At 44.2% G+C, this 19,793-nt stretch overlaps 2 protein-coding genes across 2 annotated transcripts; both read right to left on the bottom strand.

Moving 5' to 3' along the window:
• Positions 1-498: 498 nt before the first annotated feature.
• ttll12 (tubulin tyrosine ligase-like family, member 12) lies at positions 499-10,913 on the bottom strand. Its single transcript, XM_076167487.1, has 14 exons — positions 10,696-10,913; positions 9,602-9,777; positions 5,944-6,142; positions 5,013-5,172; positions 4,161-4,294; positions 3,899-3,975; positions 3,618-3,734; positions 3,137-3,331; positions 2,552-2,663; positions 2,254-2,405; positions 1,901-1,982; positions 1,585-1,653; positions 897-1,035; positions 499-702 (listed from the first exon to the last, which is right to left on the bottom strand). The coding sequence occupies exons 1-14, from the start codon at positions 10,834-10,836 to the stop codon at positions 551-553; spliced, it is 1,905 nt and encodes a 634-aa protein (XP_076023602.1). The 5' UTR covers positions 10,837-10,913; the 3' UTR covers positions 499-550.
• A 953-nt stretch (positions 10,914-11,866) lies between these two features.
• pnpla3 (patatin-like phospholipase domain containing 3) lies at positions 11,867-17,693 on the bottom strand. The gene is made up of 9 exons (XM_076167368.1): positions 17,394-17,693; positions 16,169-16,401; positions 15,935-16,000; positions 14,511-14,720; positions 14,368-14,428; positions 14,097-14,273; positions 13,804-13,936; positions 13,573-13,680; positions 11,867-13,303 (listed from the first exon to the last, which is right to left on the bottom strand). Exons 1-9 carry the CDS (start codon positions 17,578-17,580, stop codon positions 13,054-13,056), a joined length of 1,425 nt encoding a protein of 474 aa, XP_076023483.1. The 5' UTR covers positions 17,581-17,693; the 3' UTR covers positions 11,867-13,053.
• Between the last annotated feature and the right edge of the window lie 2,100 nt (positions 17,694-19,793).

The raw sequence follows: 19,793 nt of genomic DNA, 5'->3' as shown, positions 1-19,793 counted from the left end.
CGGTATCGATGTATAAGTGTGCTGAGCAGCCTGACGCTCTCAGCTCGTTTGGAGGCAGGGTTTAAGCTTTTGCCTGTTTAAGCAATTAATCATTCCCCACTCACATCCATCCCACTGTTAAGGGCAGATGAGATATTGAGAGATAGGAGGGTCAACTTTCATGTTTAAAGGACCAGGAGACACTGAGCTGCTAAGATCATGACAGGATAACTATTTGATACTGTATCAAGTACCCAATAAATCCCCAAAAGTTGTCAATTAGTCACAGAAAGATTTAACAGAGATGAAAGAGCAGAGACCTTAAACTGAGATGGCACATAGACCAATTAGTGGTCAACTAAAGAAAGTGTAGTTTTCTAGAACTGCAGAAGGTCACTGAAGGTATCTAATGTTTATGATGAGACTGGATCTAATCATAAACTAGACTATCAGTTGGATGTGTGTGTTTGTTGCCCAAATCTTTGTCTCAGGTTAAAGAGAGGGCTGTAGAACAACAAATGAGACAAAAACGTAACTTTATTTGTGCGGAGGAAGAAAGATACAAAGATCATCATACGATCTGTGTGACGGGGCATTCCTCAGGCTGATCCAGGAACAGCGTCTGGAACATGTGGTTGTAGAAGGAGGGGTGATACAGGCAGGCCCGGGCACAGTCTGGACTGAAGTTGGCCTCCAGAATCTGAGGCTGCATAACTCGCTCACCTGACACAACATCAGAGGAAAGAAAGAGGTCAGGATGAGTTTCCATAATGGAGGCTGCAGCGTCTTTATTGTTTTCTGGTTTTCTTGTGTTTTTTTAGGCGTTTCTGTGTGGACAGCCGCCTGTGGAAACTACTTAGCTGGATAATTCAAACATGAACAATTTTAACTGATTGATGCAGAGATCTAATGCTTACCATTGTCCCCTGTACTCCACTTGAGCATGATGTCCAAGGCGTAGATGGCCCGAGATGATGGATAGGCACCGATGCCATATGGAGGCGGTCGTGAAGAGGTGGCCTGGAAGAGCTCCCTGATTGCTTTAAACACTTCTCCCTGTGAGAAAGAGGAGATGAAGAGAAAGAGACACAATTATGGACTGATTTTAAATGTTAAATGGAAAATCCACGCAGCCCCTTTGTTAGAGAATCAAAATCCAGGCACAGGTATATATGTTGATCTGTAAAAGTATGTGCAATGGTTTTGACAGGTGAAAGATCACCCCCACTTGTCTGCTGTAAGTACTCAAAGACCACCTAGGCCACCAGGGAGTTGTGGGGTACATGTTCATCTTATTTAAATTGATTTAATGGAGACCTGGTCAAGGAGACAATCGTACAGACATACAGAAGTCTCGGCTGTGAGAGAATACATGAGTAAATCGTACACATGGACAGAATGAATAGGATTCGAAGAGTTCTCCATATCTTTGATAAGCGCAGCAAGACACACTGACTGAATGAAGCTGAGCCAGGAGGGGTGAAGGGTGTTAATATGCTGACAGACATCCATCAGCTGTCATTACTTGTGAGGACTCGGAGATTATAAACATCCTTCAGTATATTGCTATTTTGGGGCGCATGAGTGATTTTGGGAAGAAGTTACCTCGACCTCCTTCCATGGATACTGAGGATACTGCTGATCAAACATGGGGATGAAGTCATCATAGTGTATCTAAAGGGAAAGAGACGGTGATATTAGAGATTATAACCTGTTAATGACAGAACAGCTATACTGCATATTTATGAAAATACATCTAAACTTTCATTTCATGTATTTATATAGCATGTATATGTCTATGGTAGAAAATAATTTCAAACTAATGGTAGATAAATGGCATTTCTGACCGATTACAAATATGCATTAAGTCAACAGACCAAAGCAGTAGAAGAAGAACAGACAGGGATGAATGAAAGAGAACCTGTTTGAGCTCCACTCCCTCTGCATAGTTCATGACAGTGAAGTGCTTTTGGTAATCGTCAAAATGGTCCAAAGAGAAAAGTCTGGATGTGGGAGACAAAGGGGGTCAAGGTAAGGCTCAGGACTTCATCACACACACACACACACACACACACACACACACACACACACACACACACACACACACACACACACACACACACACACACACACACACACACACACACACACACACACACACACACACACACACACACACACACACACACACACACACACACACACACACACACACACACACACACACACACACACACACACACTAATGAATAGATGACTGTGTGCATGTCTCACCTATTAGCAAAGCGCAGCCAGAAGACGTTGTAGGCGTAGAGACGCAGCGGCTTCACTGAGCGCAGCATCACCATGTAGCGAAAGTCAAACTTCACCATCCCGACCTCCTCCCTGTTAAACAGCACCGGATCTTCAAGGTACTTACACACAACCTGGAGGACAAAGACACAAGCAAACACAAAAACACACAAATGAGACACAAAAGAAGGCAACAACCTCATTATTGCCATTACTCTGACATTTCACATTTAATATGTCAAACTTAGGCAAGCTGGTGGTTGAATATTTGTTTGTATACCTTTCGTGTACTCTCTCTCTGCCTGATGATGTAATCCAGGTTGTTAGTGATGTGTGTGTCTAAGCTACGAGCCAGGTTCCAGGGTTTACAGATCCAATGGTTATCTTCTCCCCTGAAAGACAGAGACCTTTCATCAGTATAGACCAGGATGTCATGGAAATGTGTGAATCTGATGGTGAATAATAAACTACAGTCCATCTTTGTCTGTGTTGTTGTTTGCTGAGTCTGAACAGCTGGAGCACCAGGGAGGGACAGACAGAGGTACGCAGGCAGACACTGAGTTATGAGGGTGGGGGGGTTCAGAGCTGTGGTCAAGGTTAGGGAGTGAGCAGATGGATTGTGGGCCTGCAGTATCTAGTTTATGATAAGATTGTAACTGAGGACACCTGTGTGAGAACATTCCAACATACAAGGACAGTGCTTCATACGTTTCATATCAGTGTGAGAAGTTTCATTCATGCATGTGATAAGATTATAAGAATAAACAATGTTATTATTTTCCATTCCACAGGACGTAAAGCTTAGAGAGGCACAATGTCAGAGTGGCAACAAGATGTTCATGTGGTGTGGCATTAACATTCTCACCTCTCTTGTCTCTCTTGATAGTGTTTGATGAACTGAGGAAGCTCTGTGTAGAGGTTGAACGTCCGTGGAAGCCAATCTGCTGCCGGGCCGCCTTTCAATCGACAGGCCACAGCAGCCATGCAGTCCTTCGCCGTGACGATGTACTCACAGGGGAACTGGTTGAGCATGACGTGAGGTTGCTCCTCACTCAACTTCCTGTTTCAAGAGGAGAACTTTCTTCACACAAAACCCATTTGGAGTCTCTGGTAAATTGTCTCCTTTGAATTTGACAATAACTCAATATATTAACATACAGGGTATACAGTCACTTTGATTGAAATATAAATAATTGGTTTCAAAGGACTGCATGATCTCAGCCACCATGTTGAGGCCCTACAGTTCTATTGGAGCCATATAAAGCGAGCTTTAGTGGGATTTAGTGCAGAAATAAACTTTGATCAGTGGCCTATGTGTGTTTATGTTTGTGTGTTTTCTTACTGACTTGTAGTCTTTGATGTGACTACATTTCCAAATAATATCAGCCTCCTCTTCATCCTCTGTGAGCTGGAAACGTGGGTGTGTCAGGTTGTTCCCTACTTGAGAGATGTCAGCATAAACCCTGCAGGCAGATGTAAAGGGGCAGATAATGAGGGAATAACAACACAACAAGAAATACCTTTCCATTAAGTTCTGTTTCATTCCATACGACTCATCGCTTCCAAGAGGTGTCCTGGTTACATATCTGGAGCTCCAACGTTAGTGTTATTGAGATGATGGACTTACTTGAGGATTTGATCCTTGGGCACAGTGTGGGGTTTGATCTCTGTAGGAAGAGTTTCCTTGTTCTCCACTAATATGTCCTTGAGAATCAGATGCAGAGAACAGAAGAGCAGAAAGTGTGAACATACACATCATAAAGGTAGGCATTCATGATTAGTAAAGTCATTTTTTTCTTCTCTTTTCTCCCACCGCCGCCTATGATGCGCCCTGTTTTTCTCATTTAAAGTCTTACAGAACATAAATCTAAACCTGACTTTGTCCTCACCTCATAGTATAAGTCTGCAGGCTCAGTGGTGAAGCTGCTGACCTCTTGTAGGTCAGTGGGTTTCCATGGAAACAGACGGCATCGCCTTACCAGGGGGTTTGTCTCTCCATAAGCGTAATCACGTGTTACTTCATCTGTAACGGTGATAAGAAGGCAGTTTAGTTTTGTAATGGAGAGGAAGTTGTGAAGCTCTTTCAGGCTTGGCTCCGTGAGAAAGGCTCACGCTGCAGAGCATGTGGGGCATAGAAGAGAGCAAAGATGGAGGTCCCTCCCCTGTCCACTATAAGCTCTGAGACCAAGGGACAAACACACCTCACTGGTTGTTAAAGATAAAATACAGTATGTACACACGGAATGCTGCAAAAGAATCTGTTGCCATGTATGAGGGATTATGATGAAACCCAGGAAATGCTAACCGTGTAAATGTCATGTAAAGAGAGAGAGAGAGTTTGAACAGAGAATAGATAGATAGATAAATGGTTGCATTAAAGCAATGTTACACCAGAGCTGCACCTGCACAGAGCTGAAAAACAACGGATGATTCCATGGTAATGGGATGTTGAAAGGTCTGACTAAGATGGCATTAAGAGGAAGTGGGCTGCAAGGAAAGAGGCTGTGTGTGTGTGTGTGTGTGTGTGTGTGTGTGTGTTGTGGCATAACTGAAGTTGAGCTAGAGGAAGAACCATCTTCAGAGAGGGGGCTTGTTGTGGAAGGTCCATGGTAACTTTGGACACTGTGACCTTAATATGATCCGTTTACATGCTGCACTGACTGTCAACATGCTTTCTTGCAGTCACCATGGTTACTACTGCATCCGTGTGTTTGATGAGTGCAGGTGTGTGTTGCTCTCACCTCCTTCCTGTAGGTCCTGCAGAGGCCACATCACAGTGTAGGTCAGCTGACCCTGCATGTAGAAGAAGGGGACCATGCAGCAGCTGGGCCGGTCAGAGTGCTGCACCTGAGAGCCAAACTCATCCATGATGTACCACACTGGAACCTTCTCCTCTGCTGACTGAGCATGAGGACAGAAGGAGGAGGTTAAGGGGGAGGAAGAGGGAGATTCACATAACTGACCCACTCTCTGTTAGGTACGCATCATCATTTTCCCCCATAAGTGTAACGGCAATTTATTATCCCAATCATAGGTCACACCGGTTTCAAGGTTTCCTCACACAGGGTTACCAATGGAGCCCTGATGTAACACACACACACACACACACACACACACACACACACACACACACACACACACACACACACACACACACACACACACACACACACACACACACACACACACACTTTCCTTGCAGCAGTCTGCTCCCCCTCCCTATATCAATTATTTTTTAGATTTTATGTTTTTTATTCATCCAACATTTGAACAGTCATCAATTACTTGTGCTTTCGTCTGTGTTAAACGTTTCTGCACCTGGAGGCAATCGAAGCGAGAAGAACGGAAGAGAAGGCAGGAAACTGTGGGCAGACCAGTTTCCTTTACCAAAATCAATTAATAATAACTCATAACCTCAGCGCTGCAGTTCTGCTGCACAACAATACTTTTGCTGTTTACAAAAGGTTGGACTATTTTACTCGTACAATTATTTACATTTGCTGGCAATGGAGGGTATGAGAGTGTGAGAGGAGAGGCTCTTGCTCGTGCATAGACAGAGTTCATTCAGACTGGGTTTAACCCTTTAGGGACAGCGAGGCAGCTTTAAAATGAACCAGTTGGAAACAAGAACAGATCTGATGCACTGATTGAGGATGATGCTTCCTAACTTACACCCTGGGAGACGTTATACGTCTGGTTGTACTTCCACATGCGCTCCATCACCAGCTCCACCACATCTGGGTCAGGGGTCTCTCCATGGAAGTCCACCCCCATGAGGCTGGCCATTCTCTGCAGAAGACCAGGGATCTCCTCCAGCTGCCGACGGGCGTGATCCATTCGGTACGTCCACGCATGATCAACCAGGAAAACACTGGAGACACCAAGGGGGCAAATAAGGAAGAACAGGGACAGATGCTCATTAAGAGAGAGTTCAGCTTTAGTACCCAGAATGCAGCACTCGGCGTTATCTGCTTCTCAAGGCTTCATCCAGTTGTTCCCAAACTTTTCCTGCAGGGCCCCCCCCCCCCCCCCCCTTCTGTGGATAAGAAGGTCTTCGCTCAGCGGTTTCTCAGGACCACAGCAGGTAATCAGTTACTTCACAGACACTCAGTATTTTATGATCCTTTGTTTGGTTTGGATACTTAAGGAGGAGTTCAGGGAACATTCTACATCCAGACCTCCCACGCTATCCTCTGTGTAACCTACACAGTTTCTAGGGACCGCGTTGAAGGCTCATCATTCAGTTACGTAGTTATACTGAGTGGGGCCGGCACAGGGGGAGAGTGTGGAGCGTTAGGAGAGTGTGTTTCTGGCCTGTCAGGCGTGTGAATTGTGGAGCTTAAAGCCTCTGCGCTAACAGGACATACTGTTCCTCCCACTCTGTCCCTGAACTAAACTCAAACCTCTCAAGGATGCATGTGTGTGAGTGTGTGAACGCTGTAGATATTGATATGAGTGTGTCTTCAATGCCAAATGAATGAGCAATTAATCCTGGGTTTCCCCGGACTTAAACAGAGAATTGAAACTTAAAAATAGAACGATTGATTGATCTAATTCAGGATCAAATAATTGGAATCTAAATGATCAGCATATAATTCGTTCTTTAATGTTTCTTATGGAGTCTGAGGGCGTTGAACTGTAAATGACAACAAGCTGAGAAGAGAGAACTCCTGGTTGTGGAGAACAGGTCAATAGAAAGATCTCACGCTGCTAAATGAAGGAACATCATCTTTCACCAGGAACGTCAAACTTCACATTTCACCCCTTTGAAGTGTGTTGTCACAACCGCCACACAACACAGTGGAGGTGTGTCACAGCAAAGCCAACACGAGTGCAACGTGCTCGTTACAAAAAAGGATGCAAAGAAGCTAAAGTCTGCCAAATAAGAGAGAAGATCACCACTGGCAAACCATCGCCAAATATTGGAAGATGCAGCACTTCTATACTATCTGCAACGCACAGGATGTGAGAGGAGGAATCGTGTGCCGAGAGGCGTGGACTCGCCTGTGCACCAACCAGGAACAAACACAAAGAAGACACACATACATTGAAAAATAAGTTTGGGCTTAATGTGTGAACGTGAAGACGGTTAACTGGGTACAGTCAATCTAAATCACAAAGGTATGTGAAAAGCTTCTTAGAATGAGTGTGTGAACACAGAATGTGCGTGTAGAAACTCAAAACACTGGATTAGTGATTGATGAGCTTGTGAAATAAGAATCTCACTAATAACGATGAAAAGATGGCATAGAGGAAGGAACCCAGGACTCCTCTGTAAGAAACAGCACTTATGATTGATGTACTGTGATTAACAAATGACATTAAGGTGATTTATGTGTGTATAAAACTACAAGGGCCTGAGGAGCTGAGAGTCAGGAAACACTGCACTTCTGCATTCCACCAAAGAGTAATGGTGTAACGAAGTCAGCACATACTGAGAGAGAGGGAGGGTAGATGGATACCACACAGGAAATGTGTGGTATCCATCCAAAAGCTGTCTTTAATGACAGACACTGAAATGGTAAAAGAGACAACACAAGAAACTACAAGAGACAAAGGGAGAACACAGATCACTAACTGACTGACAGAATGGAGAAACTCAAAGATCAGGCAACCAAAGCCACAGGACTAAAAGGTGAACACAAATACTGGAGCACAAACAGCTCAGAGGACGAGGACGACAGAGGACGACAAACACAAAGCAAACTAACAAACACAGCGAGGACAGAAACGAGGATGAACCAGAGAATAACAAGAGGAACACGGAACACCAGGGCAAGAAGCAGAAGCAGAATACAGGAACCAGAGAGGAACTAAACACCGGGACAAGAACCAGGAAGCAGAGAAGCACAGGATGTAGAGACTAAACCGGAGGGAATCAACAAGGAGTGAGGAACAGAAAGTCCTCATCCGCACTAACACCAGAACTCAATGGGGCCAAAGACATGAGACACCTTTCACCTTTCTCTCTCAAACATCCTGTTGTGCGACCCTCCCCACAGGCCGTTAGCTCAGTTAGCTGGCAGAGGCTTTAGTCAAGAAGCACCGATGTACTGGAGGAGAGCTGGAGGGAAGGATGATCATAAACACAAGATGGGACATCACAGGTCCAAGCTCTGAAGTCTTGGAATTCCTGATGTTACCTGGAACTGACTGAAGAATAAACACCCTGAGGGGCACAGGGCACCAAGGAGTATAAAGACAGCGCCTGAAGCAATCACAGCAATAAAGACAAAGCAGAAAGGAGAAGCTGTGTTTCCCCAAACTATCCTGCAGGAGGCAGCAAGGAGGAACAAGAGTGAGACCCACACCAACAATCGGCTCAATCAAAGAAGGAAGACAGCGAAGCCATCGACCAAATGTGCAGAACTATAGCACATAGAAGACACATGAGCATCAAAGACACGAAGGACAGATGGTCCAGCTTCTTTGATGCCTCCCATGTTAGCAAATACATTTTTGTAATATAGCTTATTAGGGTTTCAAAGACCTCCTGTTCTGCAGAGTGGAATCCCCATCCAGCAGCTCCTCTCCCTCAGTGGAGTCACTTTCTCATCTGACGTCTCATCCACCAGCTGGGAGGAGATCAAGCGCCTCCATCAAGGACTTAGAGGTTAAGTACAACAAAAACTTTAAACTAATGGAATCATGGTCCAATGAGAGACAAAATCACAAACATGCAAATGAAACACAGTGTGTGTGTGTGTGTGTGTGTGTGTGTGTGTGTGTGTGTGTGTGTGTGTGTGTGTGTGTGTGTGTGTGTGTGTGTGTGTGTGTGTGTGTGTCGTAACAGTGTGAGAAGTTAAATGTCATCTGTTGTCCTGGTTGAAGTAAAACTGTTCTTCTCTGGGGGTTGACTCGATGCGTCTTTGTTCCATTTGTCTTTGCAGAGTGATGTGATTCTTTTTTGACTCATTCCAAAACATCACAAATGATTTCATAATCATAACAAACAAGCAAACTAACAACAACAGACCATCAGACCCAGGAGGAAACACACCTGGGACGGAGCTGTTGAGTTGAAAACTGAATGTTAACCAAGGACATTTTTCAGATTTTTGCTTTGAATAAAGTGAGATTGATCATTTTCTCTCTCTTCTCTTATTTGGACGGCCAACTTTGGTGTTGTTTGTTGTAGGGAGCAATGTAAGACTGGCAACGTTTAAAACATTCTGCAGGTAAATAGGTAACTATGACGCAATCATGACTGGGTATAAAGTGAGCCTCTGTGATTGGCTAAGTCGTTTATGAGCACAGATTCACGAGTCAAGGTTCAGAGACGTGCATAAATCTGCTACAACTTCTGTCTGTGGTCCTTTGTCGCCCTCACCTGGTCGGCTCTGACACCTGCAGCCCACTCTCCCGGGTTACGACCACCTTAGCTCTGGTCTCTGCTCTCAGGTTGATCTCTTTCTTCTCTGTGTTCTCAGATGCGTCCTCCTGATTTTCCTCCTCGTCTTCTTGTTGGAAATGCAGGATTCCAAAATATTCCCCCGCATCGTAAATCTGTGCCAGATGAGAGAGAATGAGACTGACGGCCTCTCACCACAGACACATGGCACTTTAAAACCTCTTTGGTTCTAATCTAGACAAACACACTCACAACATGGAAGACGTTCTTATCCACCGATTTCTTATATGCAAATCGTTGCTTTTTCTGTTAGCAGAGGTTTCTGTGTGTTGGACTCTCAGTCTGGTTTGGCAGCATAACTGAGCAGGTTATGTAACTTCAAACACTAAGAAGGGAGGAATCACTGTAGAATTGGGAGACTTTGGCTGTTTTTGCCTTAGAGTTTCCTCTCTACAATATCAAGTCACATCTATTCCATTATAGACTCAGCAGGTGGGAGGTGACCCAGATCAGATAACAGTTGGTGTTTCCTTCCTTCCTGTTGTTGTTCTTGTTATTTCTGTTCTACTTTCTTTAACGCTGAGTGCTGGTGTAAGACTTTTGGTGTTCTCATTAAGTTTCTAGGTTTGTTTGTGTATCATATTATATAGAAGTGTCTTACAGAGGTGTAGAGAGTTTGTTGTGGCATAAATGTACACAGATCAACCAATAACCTTCATCATGATTCTGTCTGTAGGCTCTGCTGTTGTGTTATGGAGGCACAGTTGTAGCTCCAGTAGGATCAAATTCAAATTTAAATTATTATATAGAATTTATTAGAGAAGTTGTTGGTTTTCATTCCTTCATGTGTAATATACTGTATACTTTAAAAACAAATTAAAAGTGTTTAACATTGATGGAATTCATAAAACAGGCCAACTAGAAAGTACTGTAGCTTTAAGAACTAAACGCTTTAGTGCTTATTTGTTTAAGTGTGTTAATACAGACACAAAAGCGCAATATTTCCTCCTAAACGCACTTTTCTGTCCATCGTCTGAGTGGAGAGCAGCGTGTAGAGAGAGTCTGAGTCATACCTCCTTGGTGATCTTGCAGTAGAGACTCCTCCAGTAGATCTGAGGGACTCCAGAGGAGTGCAGCGCCTCTTTGTACAGAGACAGGAACGCGATCCACTCCTCATCCTCCCCTTCGTCCCGATTAACGGGAATTGGTGACATGATCGGTGAGCTTCGGTCGCTTCACGTGTCAGAAAGTGCAGGACCACAATGCAGAGGGGCAGGGGGGGAGCTTCCTCCTCTTCTTCGTCAGGGTTTATGATGGCGTGCAAACAACGACACCAAATGATGAAGTACTGCCACCAACTGGTCAGGAAGAAACATATTCTCTTCTCTTCTATTCTACTCTATTCTTTTTTTTAAATATATTTTTATCGGAGAAAGCATTTGACAGGGCAGTGAGCGTAGAGTTACGTGACATTTTGGAGATCGTTTATTGATACAGAAAGAGAGAGAGAGAGAGAGAGAGAGAGAGAGAGAGAGTTTGTTCAGTGGGGATGATTTGTTGTGTTCAGTGTCAAAGTACACTAAGGAGTCTGCATCAACCTCCATCAATGCCATTTTTGTTGAGGACTGTATTGTTTCAATTGTCTCTTCAACTGATGTCAGTAAAGCTGCCATGCTGAGGGCCAATCAGAGGCCAGCCTGCTCACTCTGCTGCACACTGACTCTCCTCACTGTGTAGTCTACACACACACACTCTCACTCCCTCATTCCCTCCTCCCTGTGTCGTCTCTAGCAGTTGCCTTTGTTGTTGCCCGATCTCAGGCGTCACACCTGTTTGTTCTCCTGCTCTCTCTGGACTTTGACCCGTGCTTCCCTGTGTTTGGACCTCTGCCTGATGACTCTGCACCTTCGTCTGCTCCGGCTGATCTTTGGTTTGACAATTGGAGCAGATTGTATTTTGTATCTTCCTGCTCATCCCAGTCAAGGTCAATACTCTTCCTCACTCTCACCCTGTACTTCAGCGTTACATTTAAATTTAAAAGCTACTGCAGCAATGACATGAGGTGCTGATGTCCCAGTGCTGAAGTATAAATGTGCATGCATGCTTTTAGAGTTTGAATACTTCAGATTCTGTAACTGAGACACTTAAACATTGATGCAGCTTAACTTAACATGTCAATCAGAACAAAGTGATAACTGTTTGATAAGAGAGGATCAAGCTTTGAGGAACAAAACACACCAAACAGCATTTCAACATGACTTCATTTGAAGAGAATAATAACACAAGAACATTTACATTCAGGTGTAAAATGAAGATGAACACAAGAGGATAACAATGTCTTGTCTCTCTTGTCTCTGTCTTGGTCGTGTTGGCACAGACGGCATCAATATAATGTTTCAATCTAAACTCCCAGCAGCCATCAGGTAGATCAGAGAGGCTAAAGCTCCTTACTGCACGTTCATATGGGCTGAGACAGAACGATGCTACAGACGGTTTAAGATTTCTGCTTTCCAAACTCTAATCCAAGCTGAATGTTGACTTTCTCTTCCTAGCCGACAGGATGTTGCAAAGTGCTAAATCATGTTTCTGATGGAACGGGAGGCCGTTCAGTCTCACAGCTCCTCTCCTGCTGAGCACGTGATGATGTAATGCACTTCAGTCATGGCTGCTTGTGTCTCACTGATGCTAACTTTGGGCTGAGCCTTGGATTGATTGGTGGCACTGATTTTTCTTCCCTATAAGAATTCAATAAAGATTTTAAAAAGTCACCAACCGTAGCTTTAAACACAACTTTGAAGTTCTCTCTACTTTCTTTACATTTATCTTAACCCTGTAGTTCCAAATTTAATTGTTCAAATTTCACTTTCAACACTTTTCAGCAAGTTCACAGTCGCCTCATGCTAAACTAATCAGACTCAGTGATCAGACTCAGCGATCAGACTCAGCTCCAATTGTGTTCATAACTTTCCTGCATGAGGCCAAAGCTGAAGAAATGTATTTATTCAGTCAATACTGTGAAATCCAGCTGAGTCATGATTACTCCAACAATCACTAAACTCTCTTAGGCACATTTCAGCTCACAACTCTTAAAACCAGCAGACACACAATGGAAGACAGACATTTCAAAAAAAGGCACTTAATTCACTGTGGTTCAGTCAGACGCTGTAAACCGACCTGTCTCTCTCTCCTTCACCCTGCTGCACCCAAACATACAGAGGAAGGGATGCTGCTGATTGGTTGATTGTCAGGCAGACAGGCAGGGTTGAAAGCAGACAAACTGAGTCTTATTAAAACCTCTTTAGTCCTCCAGAGCTCTCATGGAAACACGTTACACTTGTTGATGAAGCTTGTGGAGTGTTCAGAGATGACATCACTGTATTCACCAAAACGTTTCAGTCAGAGCGACTCGTGCGTCCCGTCGTCTCGTCTCTTCACTCCTGCTCCGGCTTCTGCGGTTCATCCGGCAAACCGACAAAGAAGCAGACCTGTTGAGGAGAGGTGGGGCTAACAGGAATCTGATGCCTGGAGGAGGAAGAAGAGGAGGAGGAGGTAGATGTGGGACTCTCCCAGCACCTTCCGTGGAGGTCCAGGGAGGAGAGGGCGGGCAGATTGTCTCTCTCCAGACTTCTGTCGCACTCGGATGAAGGTGGAGCGCTCAGGCACTTCCTCAGGTACGGCTCGCTGTGGAGACGAGCGAGCACATACATGTTCACGTGTTTGACTCAGGGTTTCAAACAGGATCAGTGAGTAAAAGAGAGGTTGTGACCAGCATGAGTATGAGCATGAGACATCTTTACACACTCCAGCTTGACTCTGGCTGTGTTGTGATAAATGATTTGTATAGAAACCAACCTGAGAGAGAAGAAACAGTTTTCCTGAAAGTTTCAAATTGAAGTCTATTTCATAATTGATCACTACACCTAAAACTGATGTGATGATCCATTCCTCACCTGTTAGGATCAGCTGTTGCTCCTTTCCTGGCCTGCCTGTAAACGTCACCTGCCACCCCAAACATCCAGCGGACATCAGTGGGCACCTCAGGGATCCACTCTACAAACCTGGGACAGAGCAGAGAGGTCACTGGAGGTCATCAGCTGTTTCCTGCTGTGTGTCTTTGGTGTTGCTGTTGCTTTGGATTTGTACCAAATGATTTAGATTAAAGGGGAAACGACTTCACACACCTCTGGGCTGCAGAGTAGGCCGACTGCACTGGGAGTGTGTAAGGCATCAGCATGTAGGAGGCAACTCTCACTGGCAGCATGTCTGACACTTTGGCGTACAGCCCGACCTTATGTTGACACGCCGTACAGAACACTAACACGCACACACACACACACACACACACACACACACACACAGAACAAAAACAAACATCAATTTAAATTTCTGTTTTCTCTTATTCTCTGTTTTTGTCACATTGACTTTAGTAAACAACAAACCACGAGTACTAAACGAGTAACATCAACCAGCAGACCTTTCTTGATGGGCGTGGGCAGAACCATCTGCTCATCCAGCCACCAGTGCTGCTTCCCGAGGAGGCGGAGTCTCCTCAGTAGCCAGTCCTTGGTGCTCTCTGCGTTGGTGCAGCAGCAGGTGTGTGTGCTCTCTGCGGGGTCGAGTCCAGCTGAGGGACACTCCAGCCTCAGAAGATCTGTCAGCAACAACATGACCAACTGTTACAGCAATACAGGCAACAGAGGCAACAGAGGCAACTGGGCAACGGCAGCAAAACACACGAGACTTACTGTTGTCTTCAAGAAAGCGTAGCGCGTCCTTGTAGCCGCTCTGACACATCTCTGCCATCACCTGTCACAACACAGGACACACATTAGATTCCTGGACCACACAATCTATGCCCCCCACTCCCTGACGTTGTATCGTAGCGTACCTGTGGCTCTGGAGGGAACAGGGCCCTGCTGAGTCGGTACATGTTGCCCAGGTTCATCTGGATGCTGGTGTTGGTGAAGCGCAGCTCGTGGAAGCTGGTGGAGTTGTCCCGGGGACAGATGTCGCTCTCGCCTGAGAAGGGAGAGATGCTGATGGTGTTCTTCTGATCGGACTGGGGCAGGTTGTTGGTGATGCCCCCGTCCACATATCGCTGCACACACACACACAGACGCACAAAGGAAACGTTGTAACTTTAGTAACAATAGCAATTAAAGCCATCAGAGAGATGTAGTAGGAGAAAAAAGGAGCAAGCGTTCCACACATGTCAGAGTAAATGCATAGACACCCTCCATCCTCCCCTCTCTGTTACCATGACACCTCAGTGAACCCTCATATGTTGACAGAGTTAGTGAGTCACACTTCAAAGTGGGCTGAGCCAGCGGGGGACACAAAGTACAACGTGTGCTCAATGTACAGGATTCACTGATAAGCCTACAGACAGAAGCACACTCTGTTCACTGAGGGACAACAACTCAACCCAGCAGCTCATTATCACTCTGAACTTTGTCACCGTGACAGCAGAGTGTATTCGAGGAATCTCAGGCAGCGTGAACCGCAGAGGGACGAGTGTGACGAGCACAGAGACGCTCTGTGCCGCTCACTCACCATGGAGCCTCAAGTGAAAGCATGACTTTACATTAACACATCTTTACTGCTGTGACATCATCTGTTATCCTTATCCTTCTGATTAGTTTCCTTGGCAACTCCTGTTTACCGCATTGATTATGTTTGTATTCATGACCCTCAGTCATTTGTATCAGCTTTGGTTGTGAGTAATGAGTGTAGTTTGATGCAGAGACAGATAAAGATAATGTTTAACATCGGCTTTCTTTTTCTACGGCTCCTGTGGGACACTTGAGCCATTTGAGGAAAAGACATTCTTCCTTACATGCTGAGGGTTTAAGGGAGTTTCTGAAGCAGAGATCTGGAGCTGGGTGGGGATCGGTTGATGACCTGTTAGACCTGAGACCTGTAAAGCCCGTAGAGACACTGTGTTCCATGTGGAGGCTTTACAAACACTGCTGACTTGACTTGAACTCTCTCTTCCTGCCTGACCTGCTCCCTTCTTTCTGCATGAGATGACATCACTGTCAAAGTCCGCCGGCAGCTTATAAGTAAGACTCAAGGCAAATCAATACTGAGATGTCTTGGACAAACTTAGTTCATGGATCGTTTTCCCCCCATTTCACCCTTTGCCTCTGTAACGTCTGTCAAAGTCAAGCAGCTTCAACTTCCTGTTAGTTTTGAAAGTCAAAGAATACACAAATGTTATTATATTGGAATACAGTTCACATAAACATTTGACTGTTCTTTATGTCGGCATGTGATTAAATCTCCAACCCAAAGAGGAAACTGTTGACCTACCACTCCTCTGAAGGATGGAGGGATGAAGCCGCAGTAGATCGGAATGAAGCAGCTACAGACCAGCGCCTGTGGAGAGAGCACATGGTTTAACTACAGCAAATCCATTTGCCGTGGTTCACACTTCCTGTATTTGTGGCCGGCTGGTTGCTCCAGAAAACAAACACAGATGCCCCTCACATAAAGGACTACAGTACACAACCTAGTCCTTCTGTTGTTCCCCCCCCCTCCACACACCTGGGCCAGTTCCTCTTTGGAGCTGAAGTCAGACACCAGCACGTTCTCCCCGTCCGACACCCTGGTTAGAGAGACGCACAGCCTGCCGGAGGAAACCACGTGTGCGTCAGAGGGGAGGTCACGGTCCAGGCCGGACTTCAGCACCTTCACCAGGTTGAACGCAGGGTGAAGGGGGCCCAGGTTCCTCTTCCTGGCCTCCATCGCCACCTTGATCACATCTTCACAGCAAGTAGCTAGAAGAAACAGGGGAAAGGGGTTCAGCAGAAGGGACGAAGCACATTTTTAAAAGCTGCAGCATCTTAAATTAACCTCTTCAGAGTTTGCAATTCTATATTAGAGATGCTTGATTTGTGTAATTCAGCATCCTGAGTGAGAGGAACATTTAAGCACTCACTCCGCTCAGCCTACAACATGAGCTTCCCACTTTAATCCACATTCCCAGGTCATGAGGAGACAGTGAGTGACCTGTGTGACTCCATAGTGACATCATCACATGGATGCACTGTTTCAACCTGCTGTTTAAACCAGCAGGATCATGTCATCATGGTGAGTTTATGTTCTCCTGACTCAGCCTGTATAAGAGTCAAACCAGATATCTTCTCTTATGACCCGGCGGTTGCACGGCAGTGGTTTCACTTTGATTACATGAAGTACGTACATACAGAGTTCTGCCTAAAGGAATGCTTTGATAAACTCTTCATTCAGGGAACACGTCTCATAGTGAATGAACTTATTTAATATTACGACCTTATTACAACTACTATACTAAAAAACAATCACATCTCCTGTAAACTGTAATTAGTTAGTTCTTTGGAACAAGAACACAGAAACGATGACCTGATTTTTACCCAAAGCTAATTAAATCATAAAGCAACATTTTAAAATAAATGAAATTAGATTTGTTCATGAAGATGGCTTTGATATATATATTAAATATAATATTATTATTATTAATATAAATTAATACAGCATATGTGTTGAGTGAATAAATACAGATGTAAATAAATTACTAAATAAATAAATGACTAAAATAACCGATAATAACCAATAAAAAAAATAAAATAAAAACAATAATACTAAGTTTTAATAACTTTTTGATTATTATTTTTTATATAATTGAACTTTTGTAACCCCCAAACCAATGGTGCAGAAAAGTGTCTACAATATTACAGAAATATACAGTAAATAAAACAAATCTATCTATCCGTCCATCCGTCTGTCTCACCTAAGGATGCCTGGCTGGCGAGTATGGCGGCGGTCAGCGCTCCGGCTGATGCCCCGTACAGCTTGGTGGCTCCCTTCACCAGGTACGGCGCTTTCTCCAGCAGGCAGCTCGCTACACCGATGTGGTAAATCCCCAGAAACCCGCACCCGGCGAAGGACAGGTTCCACCCGCCGCTTAGGTCGAACATGGCCGCGCATGCCCGGGCAGCGGAGCCCTGTTAGCGGACAGAACACAGTGTTCACTCCGGCCGAGGCGGCGGCTCTCAGGCGGACACTTGTGACGGAGAGACCGAGTACACGCAGTTCAGAGGAACACAGGCTATATAAAACTATGTGTGATACCTTCAGGGACTATCGGAATTATCACTACTCCAGGTCTCTGAAGTAGAGCATGAGCATACTACTCATCATAACAATAACTTTGTTAATGTTGTACTTTTTACAAGCCACCATTGAACAATTGTGAAAACGTGCATATGAAGTCTGCATATGGTGCGTTCAAAGTTGTCACTAAAATATATTGTACAAATGTATTCAAAACCTTTGAATATAAGTGATTTAGAGTCAGTACAAACTGATAGGCTATTTGACATTCAAACTTGATGATTTACGAGGTAAAGTAAATGCAGCACTTATTGCCTTTCACAGGATTGGTCTAAACGTCACGCCTATCATTTCACATTTCTACACAAGAGCCAATCAGCAACAGGGACACGCCAACAACACCAGGACTGAGACATAAACAGATGTGGCCCTGTTCCACTTTATGCATACATGAACATGGCTGCTGCAGGACCTATTTTGGTCACAGATGATGTCATCAAATCTGGAAGGACAGCCAATCCAACTGCAATAAAGTCCCTCCATTACTGTTGTGAGAAGTGAATCATGATCATGTTTGAGATTCTATTATATATTTCTGTGCAGGCTGTAAACTCAGTTCAGCTCAGTAAACTCTTGTAACTGAGGTCATTTGAAGAACTATTGACACTGAAAATGCTAAATGGCAAAACAGCACATATGAAGCAACACGTGCAGCTGATTGCAACATTGTTAGGGATTTTGCTATAATCAGCATTAATGATTGAGGCTGGCAACCAGCTTATTTTACCCTTCTTTTGGTCGCCACCCACAACACGGTCATGACCTGGAGTAAGACATGCAGATCAACTAGTAAATGAACGTTTGATACAGCAACCACTGCACCCCATAATTCAAGGAGAAAGGTCAGATATTCAAGACACAAAAGGAAGCACATGTTTCCTGTTTTCAGCAGCAAAAGTCCAATTCCAGTCAGGTCTGCAAATGCATCAACTTTGTGGCAGTTTAGATGTAAACATATGTGAAGTAGCAGTAGCCTCTGTGTTGAAAGAACAGTAATCTGGTGCAGATTACGCAACACTGTAAGAAGGCGTCAAAGCCGGCTCCTCAAAGAGCCAGGCTGTTGGTGAACATAAAGGCTGTTAGTGCTGAAAGCTCTGTGGGGAATTGATGTGGGCAGGTGAAATGCAGGAAAATGGAAACCAGAGCGCACCGACCCCATTTAAGGTGCAGATGTTCATGACATGCATGAGATGCAGTAGGAGCATGTATAGAATCCCTTCTGACATACTTATTTGCAATGGCTATGGCACAAGTATACTGTCTGACTAATTAGTGCATGAATTTATAATTTTATAATTTTTGTCATCCTTATGATATGAATCCTTATAACCAGGTTGTTTATTGGAGCTCTGCTATAGTTGAGTGCAGGTCCACATGTCATAGCTGTATATGATCTTAAATCTCCATTGTTCTCACCCCACGTGTAACAACATTCTTGACTCATAAGCAAGGAAAAAAACATCATAATCATAATCATCATAATCCAATAATTCTGTCACTATACAGTGCATGTTTACATTCTTTACAGTATTATATACTGTACTGCAAGGTTGTTATGGTTTAGTTTCTTTGCAGACACAACATTGCACGAGGAACGGAGACAGAGTCGTATCCTAACAGATCAGGAATAAATATATGAGTTTGAATCAAGCATTAAAATAATAAATGATAAAGCAGCATCATGGTGAACAGCAAAATAACACAGCTTATACACAAGAGAAAGGCTCTGCTCAAAGGAAACACTTTCCATTGTAGTAATCCCATAAGTACTATGGGATGTGAACAGGCAAAGGAAAACAAATGCTAGTGAAAGTATAACAAATACACGTTTCTAACACATTTGTGTGTTATATCAGTGCCAAGAATACTGTACTGAGGTGTAAAAGTTAAAGGTTTATGTAATTTGATTCTGCATTAAGAAACACTGTATGGTAATTGTAGGGTTACCATGGAAATACAATCATAAACATGCTCTTTGATCTGATTGACTGTGACACCTTGCAGGTTTATAGGTGAA

Source organism: Genypterus blacodes, unplaced genomic scaffold, assembly GCF_046128005.1.
Source record: "Genypterus blacodes isolate CSIRO-AG114 ecotype Tasmania unplaced genomic scaffold, CSIRO-AGI_Gbla_v1 ptg000158l_1, whole genome shotgun sequence".
Classification (NCBI taxonomy): Eukaryota; Metazoa; Chordata; class Actinopteri; order Ophidiiformes; family Ophidiidae; genus Genypterus; species Genypterus blacodes.
Note: the sequence above shows the minus strand (reverse complement) of the source record. Positions and strands in the feature narration are given on the sequence as shown.

Coding starts and splice junctions, on each gene's coding strand:
- ttll12 (XM_076167487.1), bottom strand. CDS start 10,836: ATGTCACCAATTCCCGTTAATCGGGACGAAGGGGAGGATGAGGAGTGG. Junction 6,143..9,601: donor CAGGTGTCAGAGCCGACCAG/GTGAGGGCGACA, acceptor TGGTGTCTCCAG/TGTTTTCCTGGTTGATCATG. Junction 1,983..2,253: donor TGGCTGCGCTTTGCTAATAG/GTGAGACATGCA, acceptor TCCCACATCCAG/ACTTTTCTCTTTGGACCATT.
- pnpla3 (XM_076167368.1), bottom strand. CDS start 17,580: ATGTTCGACCTAAGCGGCGGGTGGAACCTGTCCTTCGCCGGGTGCGGG. Junction 16,001..16,168: donor CCAAAGAGGAACTGGCCCAG/GTGTGTGGAGGG, acceptor CTCTCTCCACAG/GCGCTGGTCTGTAGCTGCTT. Junction 13,304..13,572: donor GCAACAGCTGATCCTAACAG/GTGAGGAATGGA, acceptor TCGTCTCCACAG/CGAGCCGTACCTGAGGAAGT.